Consider the following 21437-nt stretch of genomic DNA (forward strand, 5'->3'; position numbering starts at 1 on the left):
ATAAAATCAGTTTAGCCTCAAATAAATAATGAAACATGTTCAATTTGGTTTAAATAATGCAAAAACAAAGTGTTGGAGAAGAAAGTAAAAGTGCAATATGTGCCATGTAAAAAAGCGAACGTTTAAGTTCCTTGCTCAGAACATGAGAACATATGTGGTCTTGTGTGGCTCAGTTGGTAGAGCATGGTGTTTGCAATGCCAGGGTTGTGGGTTCGATTCCCACGGGGGACCAGTACGGAGAAAAGAAAAAATAAATGTATGAAATGTTTTCACTACTGTAAGTTACTCTGGATAAGAGCGTCTGCTAAATGATTAAAATGTAAATATGAAAGCTGGTTGTTCCTTTTAACATGAGTCTTCAATATTCCCAGGTAAGAAGTTTTAGGTTGTAGTTATTATAGGAATTATAGGACTATTTCTCTCTATACCATTTGTATTTCATATACCTTTGACTATTGAATGTTCTTATTGGCACTATAGTATTGCCTGTGTAACAGTTTAGCTTCCGTTCCTCTCCTCGCCCCTACCTGGGCTCGAACCAGGAACACATCGACAACAGCCACCCTCGAAGCATCGTTACCCATCGCTCCACAAAAGCCGCGGCCCTTGCAGAGCAAGGGGAACAACTACTTCAAGGTCCCAGAGCGAGTGACGTCACCGATTGAAACGCTATTAGCGCGCACCCCGTTAACTAGCTAGACATTTCACATCAGTTACACCAGCCTAATCTTGGGAGTTGATAGGCTTGAAGTCATAAACAGCTCAATGCTTGAAGCGAAGAGCTGCTGGCAAATGCACGAAAGTGCTGTTTGAATGAATGCTTACGAGCCTGCTGCTGCCTCCCACCGCTCAGTCAGACTGCTCTATCAAATATCAAATCATAGACTTAATTATACCATAACACACAGAAATACGAGCCTTAGGTCATTAATATGGTCAAATCCGGAAACTATCATTTCGAAAACAAAACATTTATTCTTTCATATTTTATCTAACGGGTGGCTTCCCTAAGTTTAAATATTGCAGTTACATTGCACAAGCTTCAATGTTGTGTCATAATTATGTACAATTCTGGCAAATTAATTGCGTTCTTTCTTAGGAAGAAATGGTCTACACACAGTTCGCAACGAGCCAGGCGGCCCAAACTGCTGCATATACCCTGACTCTGCTTGCACGGAACGCAAGAGAAGTGACACAATTTCCCTAGTTAAAATAAATTCATGTTAGCAGGCAATATTAACTAAATATGCAGGTTTGAAAATATATACTTGTGTATAGATTTTAAAGAAAGGCATTGATGTTTATGGTTAGGTACACATTGGTGCAACGACAGTGCTTTTTTCGCGAATGCGCTTGTTAAATCATCACCCATTTGGCGAAGTAGGCTGTGATTCGATGAGAAGTTAACAGGCACCGCATCGATTATATGCAACGCAGGACAGGCTAGATAAACTAGTAATATCATCAACCATGTGTAGCTAACTAGTGATTATGTTAAGATTGGTTGTTTTTTATAAGATAAGTTTAATGCTAGCGAGCAACTTACCTTGGCTTCTTGCTGCACTCCCGTAACAGGTTGTCTGCCACGCAGTCTCCTCGTGGAGTGCAATGTAATCGGCCACAATCAGTGTCCAAAAATGCCGATTACCGATTGTTAAGGAAACTTGAAATCGGCCCTAATTAATTGGTCGACCTCTATCAATGCTTTATGTTTGCGCATATGTTGTTCATTGTCTTTATTGTGAACCCATTAATTTCCTCCATTTAATCAGCTGTCACCCACACACTGTCAGTTACTTCCAAAAGAGCCACGATCTAAACTCAATGAACCAGATTGTTCATTTCAGTAAGTGTTGCAGGCTGCAGTTGTGGAGTCGCTATGTTAGGTTGCTACGCTGCAAAATGAATGAGTGGAGCTCGGAGCGGTTGGTGGTTTGAGGTCTGCCTGCCCTAGTTCTGCTGTACTAGAGGTACATACCTTGTCACGTCCCAGTTACTGCCTGCTCTCCCCGCCTGCCTGCTCTCCCCGCCTGCCTGCTCCCCGCCTGCCTGCTCTCCCCGCCTGCCTGCTCTACTGCTGCAGCCGATGCAATGGTCTGTCATCTGCAAAAGGGCTTTTTTCCTAAAACCTGGCTCCCGGTAATAAACAATTGATAGGTTTTCTGAAGACTGGCAGCATTAGTGCATTCTCTCTCTGTCTGCTTCACTCTGCACTCTGTGCGAGGCTGTTTGGAAGGAGTCCTGGAAACAGTTGACTGCACTTTTTCTCTCTTCAATCTATATCGAATGTGCTTCCAGAGAAACAATTGAGACTACAGACTACTTGACTGCATAGCCTGTAGCCTATATACAGCACATTAGTGTATTTCACAGACCCAAGACCCAATTCCCTGTATGCTTTGATGTGACTGACAGTCTCTCCTTGCCTGTTTTCTAATTGACCCTCTAGTATATTATCATCATGATAGACTACCAATAATGTACTTATTGACGCGGCATATGTTACGTAGAGAACACCATGATTATTTAGCAATACATATTGTACAACATTAAAAGGCGGATGATGCACGTCAGGGTGTGTTTTATCGGTGAATAAGCACTTGCCCCAGGGGTGTACTAAAGCACTGCAGGGGTGGTGGGGGGCAGGATGGGGGGGGGGGGGGTGGTGGGGGATCTTCCCACTATATTATTGACCTGAGGTATGCTCTTGCCGTCCCCCAAAATGACTGCTCATGTCTTCTCATCCATTGCTTTATTCTGGATATTGGAAATCAACAGTTTGGAATGACAAATGTAGGGTGCACATTTTCTAGTATGACATCATCGTTTTGAATGGAGGAGATCTGGAAATGAATGCAGCCCTGCAGTGACATTGTGTGCTGTGAGGACACCCTGCGATGTCAGGACCAGTCATGATGACGTGATGGAAAGGATCGACTGCATAGAGGATGAGAAGGATAGACGGCATACTGTATAGGATGGCAAGAAGGATAGACAGAATGTAGGATGAATACATTCTGAGCTATGATGTTGCTGTAGTGAATCACCAGTCAGTGGAAGAAAGGGGTGGAGGAGACGCGAATGAGTGAGTGCGAGCATTTGCAAAGTGGTGGGGAGGGTGTGTGTGAAGGGAGGGGAAAAGGGGGTATTGTGCTGCCTCTGTGCTCCCCCACTCTCACTGCCACCTCAGGCTGACGATCTCCTCTGACAGCCACAAGGTGGAACGTGGTGGAAGGACCCGAAACAAGCTGCAGTGTTGTTGCCGTTTCCCCTCTTCTTTCCCCTCCTCCCCCTCTTTTTGTTGTTGTTGGAGGAGAGGGTTAGGCTAGCCCCATTTTTCTATGGTGGTGACTGGCTCTGGCTCTTTGTCAGTTCAGTGCAGGGTAGAGGATAAGCGGGGTGGCTCTGTGGCTGAGTGGTGTGAATATATCATGTGCACAATAGAGCGGGCGAGCACAGTTCAGCCATGAAAGCCCAGCGGGAGAGGCTGAGGATTCCAGGACTGACATTGGAGTGAGTATTTTCCCTCTTTCTTTTCTGCTCCACACTGCAGCAGACGGCTTCATTGGTCCCTGCTGCTGCACCTTTTGTTGTTTTTTCTCTGTAGCTACAACAAGCGTTGTGGAGCGTTTAGCATTATGCAGCATTGCCACATACAGCAGCAGTACTGTAGCAGCGTACGCAGCAGGATGTGTGATGTCAAATCCTCTGCCTTGATTTAGCGACAGGGACTGTGTGTGTGCGTGTCGAGCAGAGGACTGCCGCACAACCTGTTTGGTTGTGACGACACACTGACACACACAAACACACTCACATATACCCAAACACACCACTAAATCATTGTTAAATGGCATGCATTTGTGAGGCATGATCGTTAAGTTGATTGGCAGTAGAGTAGTCTTATATCCAAGGCCTTGTTGGCTAATGGCTCCTGCCTACTACCAGTCACAGTAATCTGCTCGGCCAGAGACTCAAACAACACAGGCTCTGTTATGGCCCTGTTGTTTTCCTATTGCACATCACACAGATTACTTCTTTGTGTAATGACCCATGAAGGCTGTGGCTCTCTGGTCACCAAGGCACATGTTTGTTTACGTCCTCCGAGGCTTAAGCTAGTGCAAGTGCAGGTATTGCTCTGTAGGCACATGCGTTGCCTACTCATTTCATTTGGATCCAGTTCAGTGTCATTACTGACAGGAAAGTCTATGGTTTGATTTTGAATTCATCAGCTCTATGGAACAATACCAGTGTTTAATCATGGACTACTGATACGGTTGAGATACTATTAGTTGCTAATCATTATAGATTTTGTCTACTAAGTGCCATGATGGCAGGAAAAAGTCTGACAGTTTTTTTATTTATTTGGATAACTCAGTTAACACAATGGTTTGGAGGGCTAAAAGATATCTATCACATGTAAAGTGAAGACCTTTAAGAAGTGAGCTTTCTTTCGTTGCCAGTGAATTTACTGTGAAGGGGTAGAATCAAATCACATTTTATTTGTCACATGCGCCGAATACAACAAGTGTAGACCTTACCGTGAAATGCTTACTTACAAGCCCTTAACCAACAATGCAGTTCAAGAAATAGAGTTAATAAGATATTTACTAAATAAAGTAAATCTAATCAATCAAAAAGTAACACAAGAAGGCCTAGGTTACATGATTGCCTTCTCATAGCATTTATTAATCCTTCAGATTTCAAGGAGGAGTTGGTTTCATTGTGTACCTGTTTCAGGTTTCACTCTCCACCTCTGTGTGTGGATAGTTTGGACCCTTTCTATTATAATCGCTTAAACCAATCAAACCTCAAGGACCAAACAGTCTTTAATCCTCTAAGAAGTTAAACCTGTGTTGTGAGTAGACAAGTACCTTGGTAACCTATTTCCAGAACACCATTTTGTTTCATTTCAAAGGGGACCATTTGTTATGCTGTGCTGCTGTGGTAAATGCATGTCAGCTAGCTAGGAGAACAGGGTATGTGTCTGCATACATCAGCCCAAATCCCATCAGGCCTTCTAAGTGAGAGTAACCATTGTCCTGTGCAAATTTAGTGTGCTAAAGGAATCACTATTTACAAAACTTACATTTAACTTCCAGCCTCACGCCCCGAAGCTTGAGCCCGACACCCACAAGTCCTTGCAGCCCGCTCAGCCCGCTGCACGCGTTTCATTTTTGGAGGTAAGCGTTACAAGCTCTTTTTCGACCATCAAGGCCATTTTGTTTTTGGGGGTTGAGGAACAAATCATGCTGGATTGTGAATGGTTGAGTCGAAATTGCATGCAATCATCTCTTTGTTCTGACAAGTCTGTTTTTGGATTTCTCTCTGAAATATGCTGCCTTTGGAGCAGCTTTGATGGAAGAGGAGGACACAGTGCTTATATGTGACCCACCACCTGGATTCGGTCCTATGTAGCACAATTTGAAATAGTTTATTTTTTATTTTTACATTGGATGAAAGTAGAGACTCAGAGCTAGAAAATGGTACATCATACACTGCAGTTGAGGAACAATGGGAAAGTAATTCTGCTTTGAAAGTTAATAAACTTATGACCCCACATTTGAGAAAATGGCCCGTGATTATTTTGGTACACCTACTGGAGAGCTGCTCTTTGTTTACGCCCATTCAGCATCATACACATCTGTTTTAAGCCCCACCCATCTCTAAGGATTCACAGTGTAGGAAACAACCAAAGATTTCAAGAATAAAAGCGGTGAAATTAGTAAATGAAAGTAGTTGTAAATATACACTATCTAGCCCTTGGCCTATATCCTAATCTGACTTTGCTGCAGGTCATGTTGTTCTTCACATTTACCGTCTCATGTATAATTTAAACACACACTATATAAAATAAAATCCAAGTGTATTTCTCGCATGCACAGGATACAGAAGTTGTAAACGGTAACAGTTACATTGAAATGGTTACTGGCATAGTGGAGTCTTTTGTTTAGACGTAGCTACAGTCACCCAACTCAAATTCCAACTTGGGAACTCTGGCTCTTTCTATAGCTTCGACTTTCCGACCTGAAGATAACTGACATCATTATTTGACCTTGTTTTTTTCCCCAGAGTTACCAGTTGTTTTGAATGAGTGTGTGGGGTGTGTACTTTTTCAGAAGGCACTGCATGTTCGAGCCATGGACAATTGGACATTGCCCAAACATTATAATAAGATTAGCTTACCATCGCATGATATGGCCTGTTAATGACTTTGCCACAGGCAGCAGGTAGCCTAGCAGATAAGAGCGTTTGGCCATTAACCGAAAGGACGCTGGTTCAAATCCCTGAACCAACTAGGTGAAGAATCTGCAAGGCAGTTAAACATAATTGTTCCTGTAAGTCGCTCTGGATAAGAGCGTCTGCTAAATCGCTGAAATGTAAATGAAAGGTAAACAAAGGAACAGGAAAATAGCCTAAGCTACACGCGGATTCAGCATCAAGGACAACGATTGGAATTCCCACAATTTGACAGTTATTTCCAACAGACGAAAGTGCAAGATGCAGTTTTTTTTAACAAAATTATAAAACAATAAGCAGTCTATTGTTAAATAATTTATTCCTAAACAGACTTCCTGCAGTCACTGACACTTTTCAATGTGCATCGCTTAAGCAGGCCAAACTTTTCACAGAAGCTGCATGGACAAAAACAATGTCCAATGTAAAGAAACAACGGTAATGTCTGACTGTTTTGCTTCTTGTGATATTATTTTTTTATCAAATATTTTATAAACGCCACTCCATGATTGAGTGAAGTTTCTGATTAACTCCACCCACCGAGTGGAGCAGAGACTTTGTGGAATTTAGCTCCGACTACATCGTTTCACCCAAGGTCAATACTTCTAAAATGTAAATGATGAAACGCTGACCTTGTACCTAAGTTTGTCCTCGGTAGTTGTGTGCCTTTGTGTGCTGAAATCCATACTTCAATAAAATGACATCTCAGCGCAAATGCGCATGTGCCAATTGAATCTCAACAAGGAAATTGTATTTGATTATTGATTATCTGTAGTGGAGTTTAGTCAGCTATTGATTAGGCTGTGTGCCTCCACTGGCAATTGATACCCGAACCAATTGCATTACTACTAAGACCAGCTTTTGGAAAATAGCAGAGCGCTGGCTTTTACAAGTCGGAATTCCCAAAGAGTTTGCGTTTGTCACTAGAGCTGGCTTAACGCCAGCTGAAAATAGAGCCCCATGTATATCACCAGTTGGCTGTACCTGGGCCAAAACTTGAGTATTTCTCAGCCTATACTGTAGCTTGGCCTCAATCTTCTTTTTAAATGATAAGCCAACATGTTTTCGTGATACATGTAGAATCACAATACATGTCATATTGACACCCAAGTATCGTGATATAATCATACCGTAAGGTCCCTGGCAATTCCCAGCCCTAGTCAATAGCAGAATGTACTCTTATAGAAACGACCTGGTCTGTGAACCTGTGCTTCATACTACTGTGGCTGATGCATGTCAGCACTTCAAAGGGACTCTGTATCATCTGGGGAAGTGATGGAGGGGGACATGTCTCCCTGAGTGTTCCCCTTTTCTCTCTCCCGAACTCCTTATTTTCTCTCCTCTTCGCTTTTCACACTAATGTCGGAGATGGGTCACTCTGTCCTCTTCAAATCAAACTTCATTTGCTACATGCGCCGAATACAACAAGTGTAGACTTTACCGTGAAATGCTTACTTACAAGCTGTTAACCAACAGTGTAGTTCAAGAAGAATAAAATATTAAATAGGCAACAAAAAAAAAGTAACACAATAAGAATAACAATAACGAGGCTATATACAGGGGGCACCGGTACCGAGTCAGTGTGCAGGGGTACAGGCTAGCTGAGGTAATCTGTACATGTAGGTGGGGGCGAAGTGACTATGCATAGGCATCAAACAAACAGCGAGTAGCAGCAGTGTACGGGGGAGGGGGTCAATGTAAATTGTCCGGTGGCGATCTATATGAATTGTTCAGCAGTCTAATGGCTTGGGAGTAGAAGCTGTTGAGCAGCCTTTTGGTCCTAGACTTGGCACTCCGGTATCGCTTGTCGTGCGGTAGCAGAGAAAACAGTAAACTCTTCACTGTCTCTTGATGTGTCGCCTGGCGAGCTGCCCTGAATCAGCCTTTTGTTCCTGGGGTAGGTTCCTCTGGTTTTGCATATTCAACTGGGTCATTGAGCCCGATTCCTCCTTTTGATGTATTATACTTTCTGGTTCACCATTTTTTGCTGGGTAGTTAACGTTAGCTGTCGCTAGTTGTCTGTACTTGTGCCACAACTTCAGTATTTATCCTCCTGTAGCTTGGCCACAATCTTCTTTTTAAATGGTAAGCCAGCATGTTTTCAGCACTGAGCAAAACTTGTTTTTATTATGGCTCTCTTGTCCCTCTGCAGCAGACATCTCGTGAGCAGTATGTTTGGAGCATCGAATCCCAATATAGACTCGCAATGCATATCGTATCAGCACCTAAGTATCGTGATAATATCGTATTGTGATGTCCCTGGCCAAACCCAGCCCTAGTCAATAGTTTCTATATAAGTATATTCTGGTCAGTGAGCCTGTGCTGCTTGCTACTCTGGCTGATTCATGTCAAGGCTTCAAAGGGAGTCTGTATCATCTGGAGACGTGACAGAGGAGGAGGGGGACATGGCTGTCTCCCTGATTGTTCCCCTTCAATTTTCGCTCTCTTCACTCTTTCCCTAAGTCCTTATTTTTCTCTCCTCTCGGCACACTAATGCTATCAGAGATAGCAGGTCACACGGTCCTCTTCACTGTATCTTGTTGTCGCCTGCCGAGCTGCACTGAATCAGCCTTTTGTTCATGGAGTAGGTTCCTCTGGTTTCACATATTCAGCAGGGTCATTGAACCTGATCCCTCCTTATGTTGTATTAACTATTCTGGTTCATTAATGTTTCCAGAATCCCTACTCTTCTCCCCTCCTACACAAATGTATTCGGGATGGGAAGGATAGGACAAAGGGGAAAGGAGTTTATCCTTTCTGAGAAACATGTTTGATTGATAGGCTACCGGGCCTCATTTCTAAACCTTCCGTACGTACAAAATATACTCCGACATTTTCTCGCTAAAGTTGGCATTGATAAAAACTTTCCTTACCTCCATGCAATATTCAGACCATACGTACGCACATTTTCTAGTGGTTGAAGTATTGTATTGAAACCGGGTATTTTGTGCTAATGGGGGATATGATGACACGTGGGGTGGAAATGCAAACATACTCAGTTCAGGTTCTTAGCCGGACAATACGATTGTCTTTTTCCTTATTTTTTTTATGTATTTTTGGGGGGAACCAAAAATAAGGAAAAAGACAATCGTATTGTCCGGCTAAGAACCTGAACTGAGTATGTTTGCATTTCCACCCCATATTTTCCTTATTTTTTTAATCATACAAAAAGGAAAACATCGCTTAATAGCAAGATCCAGCCATATGACGTTAGTAAGAAGAGCGAAAATCTGTCTTTTAGAATCCAAAATTGTAAATAAGAACTTGTTTTTAACTGACTTGCCTAGTGAAATAAAATAATAATAATAATTTGACATGAGAATACATTTCCTATCCATTTCATTTTCATAACCATTGCAGAGTAAATTCCTCACCTTTTCTGGCCATTATGCAGTCCCGAAGTAGCCATACAAATGACTATGCGTGTCACTCATTTAATTGGGCCTAGTAAATGGATAAGCTATGTATTTCAAGTTTTTCTGTATAAGATCCCATTGGCAGCCCAGTTTATAACATAGTCTAATTTAACAGATGAACACGCAGTTATTTTATACTGAAGAATGTACAGTGCATTCGGGAAAGTATTCAGACCCCTTGACTTTTTCCATAATTTGCTGCATTACAGCCTTATTTTAAAATGGATTTAATAGTTTTTTCCCCTCATCAATCTACACACAATACTCCATAATGACAAAGCAGAAACAGGTTTATAGAAATGTTTGCAAATTTATTTTTAAAAACTGAATAAATTTACTTAAGTATTCAGACCTTTTACTCAGTACTTTGTTGAAGCACCTTTGGCAGTGATTACAGCCCCATCTTTTTGGGTATGACGCTAAAAGCTTGGCACACCTGTATTTGGGCAGGTTCTCCCATTCTCTGCAGATCCTCTCAAGCTCTGTCAGGTCTCTTTAGAGATGTTCGATCGGGTTCAAGTTCGGGCTCTCTGGGCCACTCGAAGGGATTTCAGAGACATTTGACTGAGTTTTGGCTTCCGTCTGGCCACTCAACCAAAACCATTCCTTCGACCTCATGACTTGGTTTTTGCTCTGACATGCACTGTCAACTGTGGGACCTTGTATAGACAGGTGTGTGCCTTTCCAAATCATGTCCAATCAATTGAATTTACCACAGGTGGACTCCAAGTTGTTACTTATGTAAATACGGTATTTCTGTTTTTAATGTTTTTATAAATTAGCAAACACTGTTTTCGCTTTGTAATTATGGGGTATTGTGTGTAGATTGAGGATATGTTTTTATTTAATCAATTTTAGGATAAGGCTGTAATGTAACAAAATGTGGACAAAGTCAAGGGGTCTGAATACTTTCCATGGGATAGGTGCAGTGAAATGTGTTGTTTTACAGGGTCAGCCATTGTAGTATTGCACCCTTGGAGCATATTAGGGTTAAGTGCCTTGCTCAAGGACCCATTAGATTTTTAACCTTGTCGGCTTGGGTATTCGAACCAGCAACCTTTCGGTTACTGGCCCAAGGCTACCTGCCATCACTACTGTAGGTACTGTTATAAAAAATACAATAAAAAATGTGTAGCCTTAGACAATGTGTCAGAATTTGCGGGCAGTCCAGCGTATTAAGTTTTGAGGAAAAGTCAATGCAAACATCGTTGAATTGAAATGTTCTGCTGACAGGTCCACAACAGTTGGCCATGTTTTTTTATTTTGTTAATTGTCACAGTACTTTGTCAAATACAAAAAACATTTGATAAAATGTCCCATTGCTCTTTCTTTTAGAAACTGCCATTGCCTAATTCCAATAGTTCCAAATTATACAGCAAATGAAGGGTGTTATTGTCACCACAAAAGGTGAATGGTGTGTGTTTTTCAGGCGGAGTGAAAATGCTAGTTCACTCGCGCACAGTTTTAGTACAGGTCTGATTTATAATGGGGAACATGGGTATATATGGTGTATGCCAAGTTTATTAATCATTATTTTTATACCTACGTATTTTTAGCAATGATCCACATAGATATTTACTGTGAAATTTACGTAACTTTTATAAATGAGGCCCCAGATTTTAATTAGTGAAGTTCAAGAGTATCCATGCTGAATTTAGGAAATTATTCTTATTTTGGATAAATAAATGTATCAAACTGTGATGACAAGGCACATGTATGCGTCAGTTTCATGCTCATGTCACTGTTGTAGTGTAAATGCGTTTGTGGTTACTGTTGGGGATGTTTGGAATGTTGTCATTTATACCATTTGTATAGTGTTGGTCATGAATATTCTTTCTAGAATATGCTACACTTCCTATAAGCCATTGGCAGTGCGTCTGTTTACGCCAGACATACTTTCAATTGTGATTATACAGACGGTATGAAAGACAAAGTCCTTCACAGCCAAGTGCTCATCAATGAGACGCACAACTCCCCCACACATCACCTCTGACCACCTTGTGCTGCTGGCTACACTCTTACATTTCTGTTGAGAGGAGCAGAAGCCAAACGTTCAAGTGAATCAATTTCACCAAGATTGCACCATTTCTGCCATACAGTATTAGTGTTGTAATGTTCCTAGTTGAAACTAGAAAACTTCTTAATTGAGAATAAATAGGAAAGTGAGGATCTCAAATCATCCAATCATTGATGCGATCTGCATTTTGCTTTTCCTATCAAAAATGTTGGCATGTTTGTTTATATGAAATTTGATTCCGTAATTGACATTTACTTGAATTGGTATCATAAGTATGCCCTGTGTTTACTGTTTTTAGTGTCACATTGTGAGTAACCAATGGGAAGGTCTTCACTGACAAGTATGGTGAACACCTCAGACGTTAGCATGCTTGTCAGAGCTAGTTTAGTGCTAGCTGGTACTGCTAGTTAGTGTTCTCAAGTTTGTTTACCCTGTCAGCAGGGCATTGTCACTTTGTACATTTATTTTACAGTATTGTCTTGTTTTCATTTTTTTCTACTAGTGGTCATGCTTACCTGTTAAGTAGACATGAAGTCGCTTAACTCAGAAATAAAATCTTGCCTATTTGGTCAGATACTTGCTCTGTCCACGAGAGATTACCCGTTAAGTAACAAAAGACAAATCAGTTGCTACATTAGCTTGCTAATGCTAACCAGTCAATGAGCAAATGATATAAAGACTCGCTAAGCTAACCAGCAAGGGCAGGCTGGGTTTCCATCAGCTAATCCATTTTAAGTGCAAATCCTTTGAAGTCAAATGTCTGGTGTCAGTCATCCCCTATGTGTAATATTAGCCATCAGGACAATGATGTTTCACAGTGATTCCAGAGAACATAGTGAACTTTAATCAGGATTAATGAATTAGGAGAGATTAGGCTACTCAGCTAATTGCTGTGCTGCACAGAATGTATAATTTTCCCCAAAATATTTCCAGCCCATTACTGTAAATCAAGGGCAAGTGAATTAGCACGTCAGGTCATGAGTAATTTAAAAAATAATGGCACCGATTGGCCTATAGCTGGTGCTGTTATAAGCGGTCTCACTTAGAGACATAAAACTTTGTATGTAGAGACTTAACTTTGTATGTAGTTGTCTTTCCTAATGCTGAACACATTTGCCTCAAGGACCCATAAGGTCTGTCAGGATAGATTTTCCTCCTTCTTGGAAATGTGGAAATTCTTTGAAAAACCCATTTTATTTGTCCACTTAAAACCTTTGTAAATCCACTCCACAAAGTCGTGTCAACTTGAACATGTTTTAGGGTCAGCAAAGACATTACCATGTTAACTTTGGCATTGATATCTAAAAAAAAATTGGAGATGATTAACAATTCACCTTTTTGACTCTGTAACGCTAATGCTTAAAATAATCTGACTAAAAGTCAGATTTACAAAAAATGTGGTCTTTGAACTCATCACGATTGTCCATGAAAAGTTCAGGAAAAGAACATTGATGCTTTCAAAGATGCCACACTATACCACTAGGAGCACATATGATAAAATATGCTTCAAATTCTTATTCTCTGGCCTCCCGAGTGGTGTAGTGGTCTACCACACTGCATTGCAGTGCAAGAGGCATCACTACAGACCCGGGTAAGATCCCGGGCTGTATCACAACCAGCCGTGATTGGGAGTCCCATAGGGCGGTGCACAATTGGCCCAGCGTCGTTAAGGGAGGGTTTGGTTGGGGGGGGGCTTTACTTGGCTCATCGTGCTCTAGCGACTCCTTGTGGTGGGCCGGGCGCCTTCAGGCTGACCTTGGTCGTCAGGTGAACGGTGTTTCCTCCGACACATTCGTTCGGCTGGCTTCCGGGTTAAGCGGGCGGATTTTAAGAAGTGCGGTTTGGCAGGTCATGTTTCGGAGGATGCATGACTCGACCTTCACCTCTAAAGCCAGTTGGGGAGTTGCAGCGATGAGACAAGATCGCGATTTGGGAGATATACACAAATGTAGTCACATTGTACACGTCTTAACATAGTTTGAGAAAAGCTAAGGGATTGGTCAAAAGATGGCTAAGTTATTGACAAATAAAAAAATATTTTGTGTACATTTAAACCACTGTAAATCCACACCACAGGGGCCTATTAACTTGCTCTCGTAGACATCCCTAATATTAACCACACTGGAAGAATATCTGAATATCTCTAAAAACAACTAACAACCCAGCTATTAACAACCCGTTCTTCGCATATGTAACACTAATGTTCATAATCATCTGCAACCATCTTCTCCTCATGACCATACGTCAGATTCATTTCAGATTTTGTATTTAGACTCATTAAATCAGTCTTTAATAAACATGGTAATGCTTTCACTGATTGCACATAAAGGAAGAGATCCTACATGATAGTGCTTTCTTTGTTATCAAACTGATCCGGTCCTTTCTGTCATCTTGTGAACCCTGTTGATTACTGCTCGGAACTATATTCAAGTGTATAATTTAACATGGATTGCAGATTTTGAGTTGAAGATTTTGTAATTGACACTGTAGTTTCAGGTCAACACCAAGCAGAATTTAGCAGCATTCCTATACATTTAGAACTGTGTTTATAAAATTATAAATAAATTGTGTATATTAGATTGTATAACCAGCTGTTACGAATGCTACCATCAGACACCTGTCAGCATATCTGTCAAAGTCCATGACAGGCTGCAGAAACATCATGTATTAACCAATAGAAATCCTTGCGCAATGAATGCGCTTCCAATGAAGTTTGACTTCAAATTTATCTTCGGACTAGTCTGCACAGTGCCGTCTAATAACAACTAGTGTACCAGTAAAAGTGTTTGTGCCTTTGAAATCACCCTCCCTTATCTGGAGCCCAGAAGCAGAGCAAAGCCATAATTAGAGTAGGGATGTGCCTGTCATATGTCTCTACTGGGACACAGAGCTTTGAGGGGGGCTGAGAGGCCTGCATTGCTACCTGACGTTAGCATCATTGCTTCACAATTTAGGAACGTGTTGTATCACAGGTCCTGACGAGGAACCCTGGGTTTTACAGACCATGTGACTTGGCCAAGTCATATGGTTGTACGATAGAAACATTGCAAGTCTCCGTGCAATGCAGACACAAGACTATCTACAGCTAGATAGGGCCAGGATTTCTTCCTGGTCAGGTAACGTGGTTCCAGGAAAGACTCTATGGTTGTACTTTGGCCACTGTTTTGGAGTACTGCGTCTGTGAGTAATCAATGCCTGTGTCCCGTAATTGGTTCCCATCCTTTTTCCCTGACTGGGTGTCAATGAGTGTCAGTGTTTCCCCTGAGGGAGAGGTAGCTCACCAGGCTCCTCAGGTGGAGGACACACTGTGTAACAGGAACTTGACTGAGATCACTGTTGACGCCATGCTATCTGCTGTTGATCGTGTGGCTGCATGCCTCTCCTCTTACCCAGCTGCCTGCTCAGCCCCCCTTTTAGCACACACATGCAGGCTGATTTCAGCCAAATTCAACAGCCAATTGTCAAGACTGTGTGCTTAAGACCGGCCAGCCCATGGGACATTTTGGAGGGGAGACAGATTGTGAAAGCTGTGAATGCACCGCAATGTCTGCTGATGCTGCACTAACCCCTCCCCCTGCCTGGGACGCGGAGTGGTAGATGCCGCCTGTTACATGATATGGAGCATGTTGAGCTGGTAGAGGGAGCGAGCAGGTTGAGTGAGTGTATGGGATACAGATATACACAGACAGGAAAAGCAGAAGTATGCTGTTATAAGGTGTCCCTGTCGTAGAGGCTTATAACCACCTGATGTCAAAGTGTTGGCAATCCCTGGAGTACTTTTTCTTTTTTGGTTTTGGGACAGCAGCTAAAGGACGCTGCAGTGTCTGCTCTGCCAGTGTGTGTGTGTGTGCCGCAGCTGGCTGCAGATGTGCCCGTACAGCAGAGTAAGTTTGCAGCCTTGGAGGAGGAGGGTGTCTGTTCGAGTAGGGGTGCTTGTCTCTGTGACTGTTGTAGGGGACGGGTCGCCCCCCACCCCCATGTCACTGACACCCGGCGCTTCTCTTCGCCGGGTCTTCTGAGACCCCACGTCCCGCTTCCTGGAGGAGGCTGGCATGACTTTGGCACAATGTCGGACTCCAGTCTGTGGACGGTGCTCTCCAACTTTACCATGCCACACTTTCTCAGCGGGGCCATGCTCAGACGATCCAAAAGGTAACCTTGATGACAAACAGTATGTTTTGTTCAGTGAGTGTAGGTTTGGTTCTTCTATCTGTCATATGTAGGCTACTTGGGACCCTGCAGCCAGAGTGTTTTGAAGAATTGAGTTTGGTAGAAATCCAAGCCTATTCTTTCTCCTACCTTTTGAATTGGACAGACCAGGGAATGACTAGTAGCGAATGTGTTGCCTTGTTGGGGTCATCTGAGATGTTTTGTGATGACGTTAACGCAGCACCGTAAATTGGGTGTTGCTGCTTCCCTATTGTGTGTGTGATTGAGCCTTGTGGCACTGTAATGCTGGGTGAATGTTTGATTCCTATCAAGGCAGTATCTTGTGGGCCATGCACTCTATAAAGGATGTTTACCAACACAGTATGATTACCACGTTTCCTTAAATTGGAATAAGGGAGTGTCGACTTTTAGGAATATTATTTGAGATTATCACAGATTCCTATGAATCTGTCTCTATCTGGTACCTCATATCTGGTACCTCATTAGAACATAAGCCACAATATAATAGTTTTTTCAGACTCTTCCCATGAATACTGTAGATGTCTTAAAGATTGTCGTTGGAGTTTTAAGTTTTATACAATTACCTTTCATAGTACTGTGACAGTATATCACTGTAGCACTGCATCGTCCAGAGGATTGTAAATGATATAGCGCTCTTCCTCACATCCCAGTTCTTTTTGTAAACTAGTGCATTTGGTCCAGTCCCTCTGAAACTCATAATATTTATAATCCATGGCATGACCTATTTTATATTAAAGAACAGCTTAATATGAAATGGATGTCCTCGCTTCTCTGTATTTTCAGGACATGCTGTACTATGCCGTGTAATCTATTCCTTTCATCTGAAAATCACCAGGGGTCTTTTTCTGTATAAAAACATTGATTGGGAGTAACTGAAACAAATTAAGAGAGGCTGTAGTTGATTGTAGCCTAAATGGGCAGGGTCAAAGCGCACCGAAATAGATGGTTTGCTGGTTAGTGCTTTGAGTGAATAGGCATGTATATATCAGTGATAACTAATTTTATTATGTGGAGAACAGATGGGGGGGGATGTTGTCCCATGTGAGCAGTGGTGGAAAAAGTACCCAATTTTCTTGAGTCAAAGTAAAGATACCTTAATAGAAAATGACTCGAGTAAAAATGAAAGTCACTCAGTAAAATACTACGTGAGTCAAAGTCAAAAAATATTTATTTTAAGATTCATATTTCCTATGTACGCCATATTTCTCATGCCATTTGTCAGATATTTGGTTTTAAATATACTTACAGTAAGTATTTCGGACTCTCGAGTGGCACAGCGGTCTAAGGCATTACATCTCAGTGCAAGAGGTGTCACTACAGTCCCTGGCTCGAATCCAGGCTGAATCACATCCGGACTTGATTTGGAGTCCCATAGGGTGGCGCACAATTGGCCTAGCATTGTCGGGGTAGGCCGTCATTGTAAATAAGAATTTGGTCTTAACTGACTTGCCTAGTTAAATAAAGGTAAAAAAAAATCTGAAGTAAATGTAATTGCCTTAATATACTTCAGTATAAATAGTTTTTTATTCCTTATATAAAGCAAACCAGATGGCATAATAATCTCTTTTTTATTATTATTATTTACTGATAGCCAGGGGCATGCTCCAACACTCAGACATAATTTACAAACGAAGCATGTGTGTTTAGTGAGTCCGCCAGATCAGAGGCAGTAGGGATGACCAGGGATGTTGTCTTGACAACTGTGAATTAGACAATTTTCCTGTCCTGCTAAGCATTTTGGGTGTCAGGGAATATGTATGGAGTAAAAAGTACATTTATTTTCTTTAGGAATGTAGTAAAGTAAAAGTTGTCAAATGTAAATAGTAAAGTACAGATACCCTCAAACGACTTAAGTAGTACTTTCAAGTATTTATACTTAAGTACTTTACCACCACTGCATGTGAGAGCACAGAACAGAGCTCTGGTTATGTCCTGAACTGGGATGGAACTCTATGGGTTTATCCACAATTTTGTAATGCAGATGGAGATGACCTCTAACTCCACGTTATTCAGAAAAAATATTGTCTCTGTTTTGTTATATTTCTATCTGTGATGCCACTTGAACCATTCAGCCATCTGAAGAAGTGCGTGATGTTTGGTATTTGTGTTGTGACATGATCCATTCTTTCTAATACAACAATATGATGACCATTTTTCAAGTAGAATCTTTCAGGCTAAAAGGACATGCAATATGGGAATATATTTGTTACGTATTACGTTTTAACAATTTCAGCAGAATCATTTCTCTGAAAGCAGTAATCCCCAATGACCAAAATATGACCCATAGTGCATTAGTGACAGATACTTTAGCTGGGGAGGAAGAGCACATAATCTCTACCCCCCCCCCCCCCCCCTCTTTTTCTGTCTCTGTTTCTTTCTTGCTCTTTCTGTGTGCCTGTCTGTTGGATATTGGGGTGACGTCAGCTCACCTGACATCTCTTGACAAGAAAGAAAAGCTCAAAGATGTAAAAAAACAAGAGGAATCATGACTTCTTGTTGCTGTCATGGGTCAAGATAAGAGACTTGATTTGTCAGATTGGAAAGCAGTGTTGTAAATTATTGGCTATTTTAATGCCTTGCTGAACTAGAAGCTGGTAAACAAGCCATAATCTAAGACACTTTTTACTTGATTTACAACATGAAAAGTTCTTGTTCTTGAATGTTTCATTCGTGAGGAAATTAATGTAATAGAAGGCATGAACAGCAGAGATTTTATATTTCCACACAATTTCTCTCAACAGGGTTTCCTTTGTTGCCTCGATCAAACAAGACCCAATATGTTGTAGGAGCACCTTCATTTTTTATTTTATTTCACCTTTATTTAACTAGGCAAGTCAGTTAAGAACAAATTCTTATTTACAATGACGGCCTACCAAAAGGCCTCCTGTGAGGACGGGGGCTGGGATTAAAAATATTTAAAAAAAAATACAAATATAGGACAAAACTCACATCACGACAAGAGACAACACTACATAAAGAGAGACCTAAGACGACAACATAGCATGGCAGCAACACATGACAACAACATGGCAGCAACACATGACAACAACATGGTAGTAACACATGACAACAGCATGGCAGCAACACATGACAACAGCATGGCAGCAACACATGACAACAACATAGCATGGCAGCAACACATGACAACACAGCATGGTAGCAACATAACATGGTTGCGGCACAAAACATGGTACAAACATTATTGGGCACAGACAACAGCACAAAGGGCAAGAACATAAACCTGGCTTGAATCCATTTACCTTCTTTACACAACAGACGGTGGTTTGTTTGATAAAAACGCTCTATTTCATTGCCAGAGAGACTGATGGCTAGCTAGCTAAGTGCTGATTTCACATCGTGCACAATAATGGCTGTGAATGAGGCGGAGAGGTTTTGCATATCACTGAGACTGGCAAACCTTGCTAGGCACAGCACACAAGCAGGACTGGCCTACTTTCTCTGTATCGTCTTTGCCCTGGGCTCCTTTATTCCCAGTTTAAAGCGTCATTAGACAATCACGTTTCGCTTTCTTTTTCCTCCCCCCTCTTAATCTGTCATGAGTTGTATACTGTACCACAGGATAAATAACACTAATGAAGGCTGTCGTGCTAAAATGTTTTTTTTTTTTAAGAGAAGGGTTTTTCTGTCAACGTCCGTTTGTACTCCGAGAGTGGCACAATATCTCTCATACAGCCTAACCTGTACTGTGGTGGCAGTTTACACAGAACAATAAACTAACTAGCTAACTAATGTTGTTGTTGTTGCCTGGCCCTGTAAGTATAAGGCAACGGGGAAGTGATTTCGCCCTCAGCCTCTCCAGTTAAACGGCCTGTTGTGATGGCTTTTTGGGTGTAAAATGTCTCTGAGAATGGGGACATGGTGAGGGAGTAGATTTGAGCAGAAGTGTAATGACAATACTTTAAGTTCGTATTACTATTCTTGTGTGGACCGACCCTTGACATTAGACCTGTCTGTTTGGAAGGGAAAGGGGGATACCTAGTCAGTTGTACAACTGAATGCATTCAACTGAAATGTGTCTTCCGTATTTAACCCAACCCCTCTGAATCAGAGAGGTGCAGGGGGCTGCCTTAATCGACATCCACGTCTTCGCGCCCGGGGAACGGTGGGTTAACTGCCTTGCTCAGGGTCAGAAAGACAGACTTTTACCTTGTCAGCTCGGGTATTCGATCCAGCAACCTTTCGGTTACTGGCCCAACACTCTAACCACTAGGCTATCTTTGTGTGTGCGTGTACCTGTCTGTCTAGAGAAGGGCCGTTGAGTGAGGACGTGAGTGCAACTCAATGTGTCCACTGAGCAGAAGTGTGGCACTCTCCTGGTCTAATCCTGCACTGACGGGGCATAAATAGCCTGGGTTAAACCTTATCCTCTTTGACTCACCACCTGTATTACATTTACATTTAAGTCATTTAGCAGACGCTCTTATCCAGAGCGACTGTATAGTGGATATTATTCAGCTGGCTATCATGATGAATGTTTCAGCTCCCCTGATTGACATTTCACAATGTCCCTGTCCACCAACTTAAACATCTGTTATCTTAAGCAGTTCATAGTCGTTTGTCGGACAGGTAGGTGCCCCCAGAGCAAACATGATCTACCTCCTGACGGACCAGGAGTTTCCATTGCTTACACAAGTGGAGAGTTTGAGATAGAGGTAACACCAACTATATATACAGTGCACTTGGAAAGTATTCAGACCGCTTCACTTTTTCCAAATTGTGTAATGTTACAGCCTTATTCTAAAATTGATTACATTCATTGATATTTCATTTTTTTATTTTAAAACCAGTTTTTGCTTTGTCATTGAGATATTTTGTGTTGCTTGAGGGACATTTTTTTTACATCAATTTTAGAATTTAACATAACAATGTGTAAAAAGTGGTCTGAATACTTTCCGAATGTACTGTGTGTGGCATCATACTGTATATTCATCTTAAACCCCTCCATAGTTAATGTATCTAGCTAATGCTCTTCCACGGAAGTCTGAACAAGTATATTGTGTTATGTGGTTATAATGCATTGTAAGACTTGTCATAAGAATGTATGACCCCCCCTCTCTTTCGTCTCGTCTGAGATTCCCAAAGATTGGAAAGCTGCCGCGGTCATCCCCATCTTCAAAGGGGGTGACACTCTAGCCAAGTTAACAAATAGATTACCGATCATTTCGAATCCCACCGCACCCTCTCCGCTATGCAATCTGGATTCCGAGCTGGTCATGGGTGCACCTCAGCCACGCTCAAGGTCCTAAACGATATCATAACCGCCATCGATAAGAGACATTACTGTGCAGCCGTATTCATCGACCTGGCCAAGGCTTTCGACTCTGTCAATCACCACATTTATTGCCTTAACTTACCTCAATTGCACTCACTGTATATAGACTTTTTGTTTTCTTTTGTTCTACTGTATTATTGACTGTATGTTTTGTTTTACTCCATGTGTAACTCTGTTGTTGTATGTGTCGAATTGCTATGCTTTATCTTGGCCAGGTCGCAGTTGCAAATGAGAACTTGTTCTCAACTAGCCTACCTGGTTAAATAAAGGTGAAATAAATAAATAA

The 21437-nt window shown here is 41.7% G+C and overlaps 1 protein-coding gene across 6 annotated transcripts in view; it reads left to right on the forward strand.

Annotated features, from left to right (window-relative positions):
• The window catches only part of mast4 (microtubule associated serine/threonine kinase family member 4), a 166596-nt gene that overhangs the window by 93604 nt on the left and 51555 nt on the right, over positions 1-21437 (forward strand). For 3 of the 6 annotated variants that reach the window (XM_029709662.1, XM_029709663.1, XM_029709664.1), the window contains exon 5: positions 5100-5180. The exons of 1 other annotated variant lie outside the window; for it this stretch is intronic. In XM_029709662.1, coding sequence (XP_029565522.1) covers positions 5100-5180 — 81 coding nt within the window. Of the gene's footprint in view, positions 1-2717; positions 3514-5099; positions 5181-14680; positions 15820-21437 lie in introns of those variants that run through there. 2 more of the 6 variants (XM_029709666.1, XM_029709667.1) reach the window with 2 other exon arrangements.

The sequence above is a fragment of the Salmo trutta genome, chromosome 23, assembly GCF_901001165.1.
Source record: "Salmo trutta chromosome 23, fSalTru1.1, whole genome shotgun sequence".
Classification (NCBI taxonomy): domain Eukaryota; kingdom Metazoa; phylum Chordata; class Actinopteri; order Salmoniformes; family Salmonidae; genus Salmo; species Salmo trutta.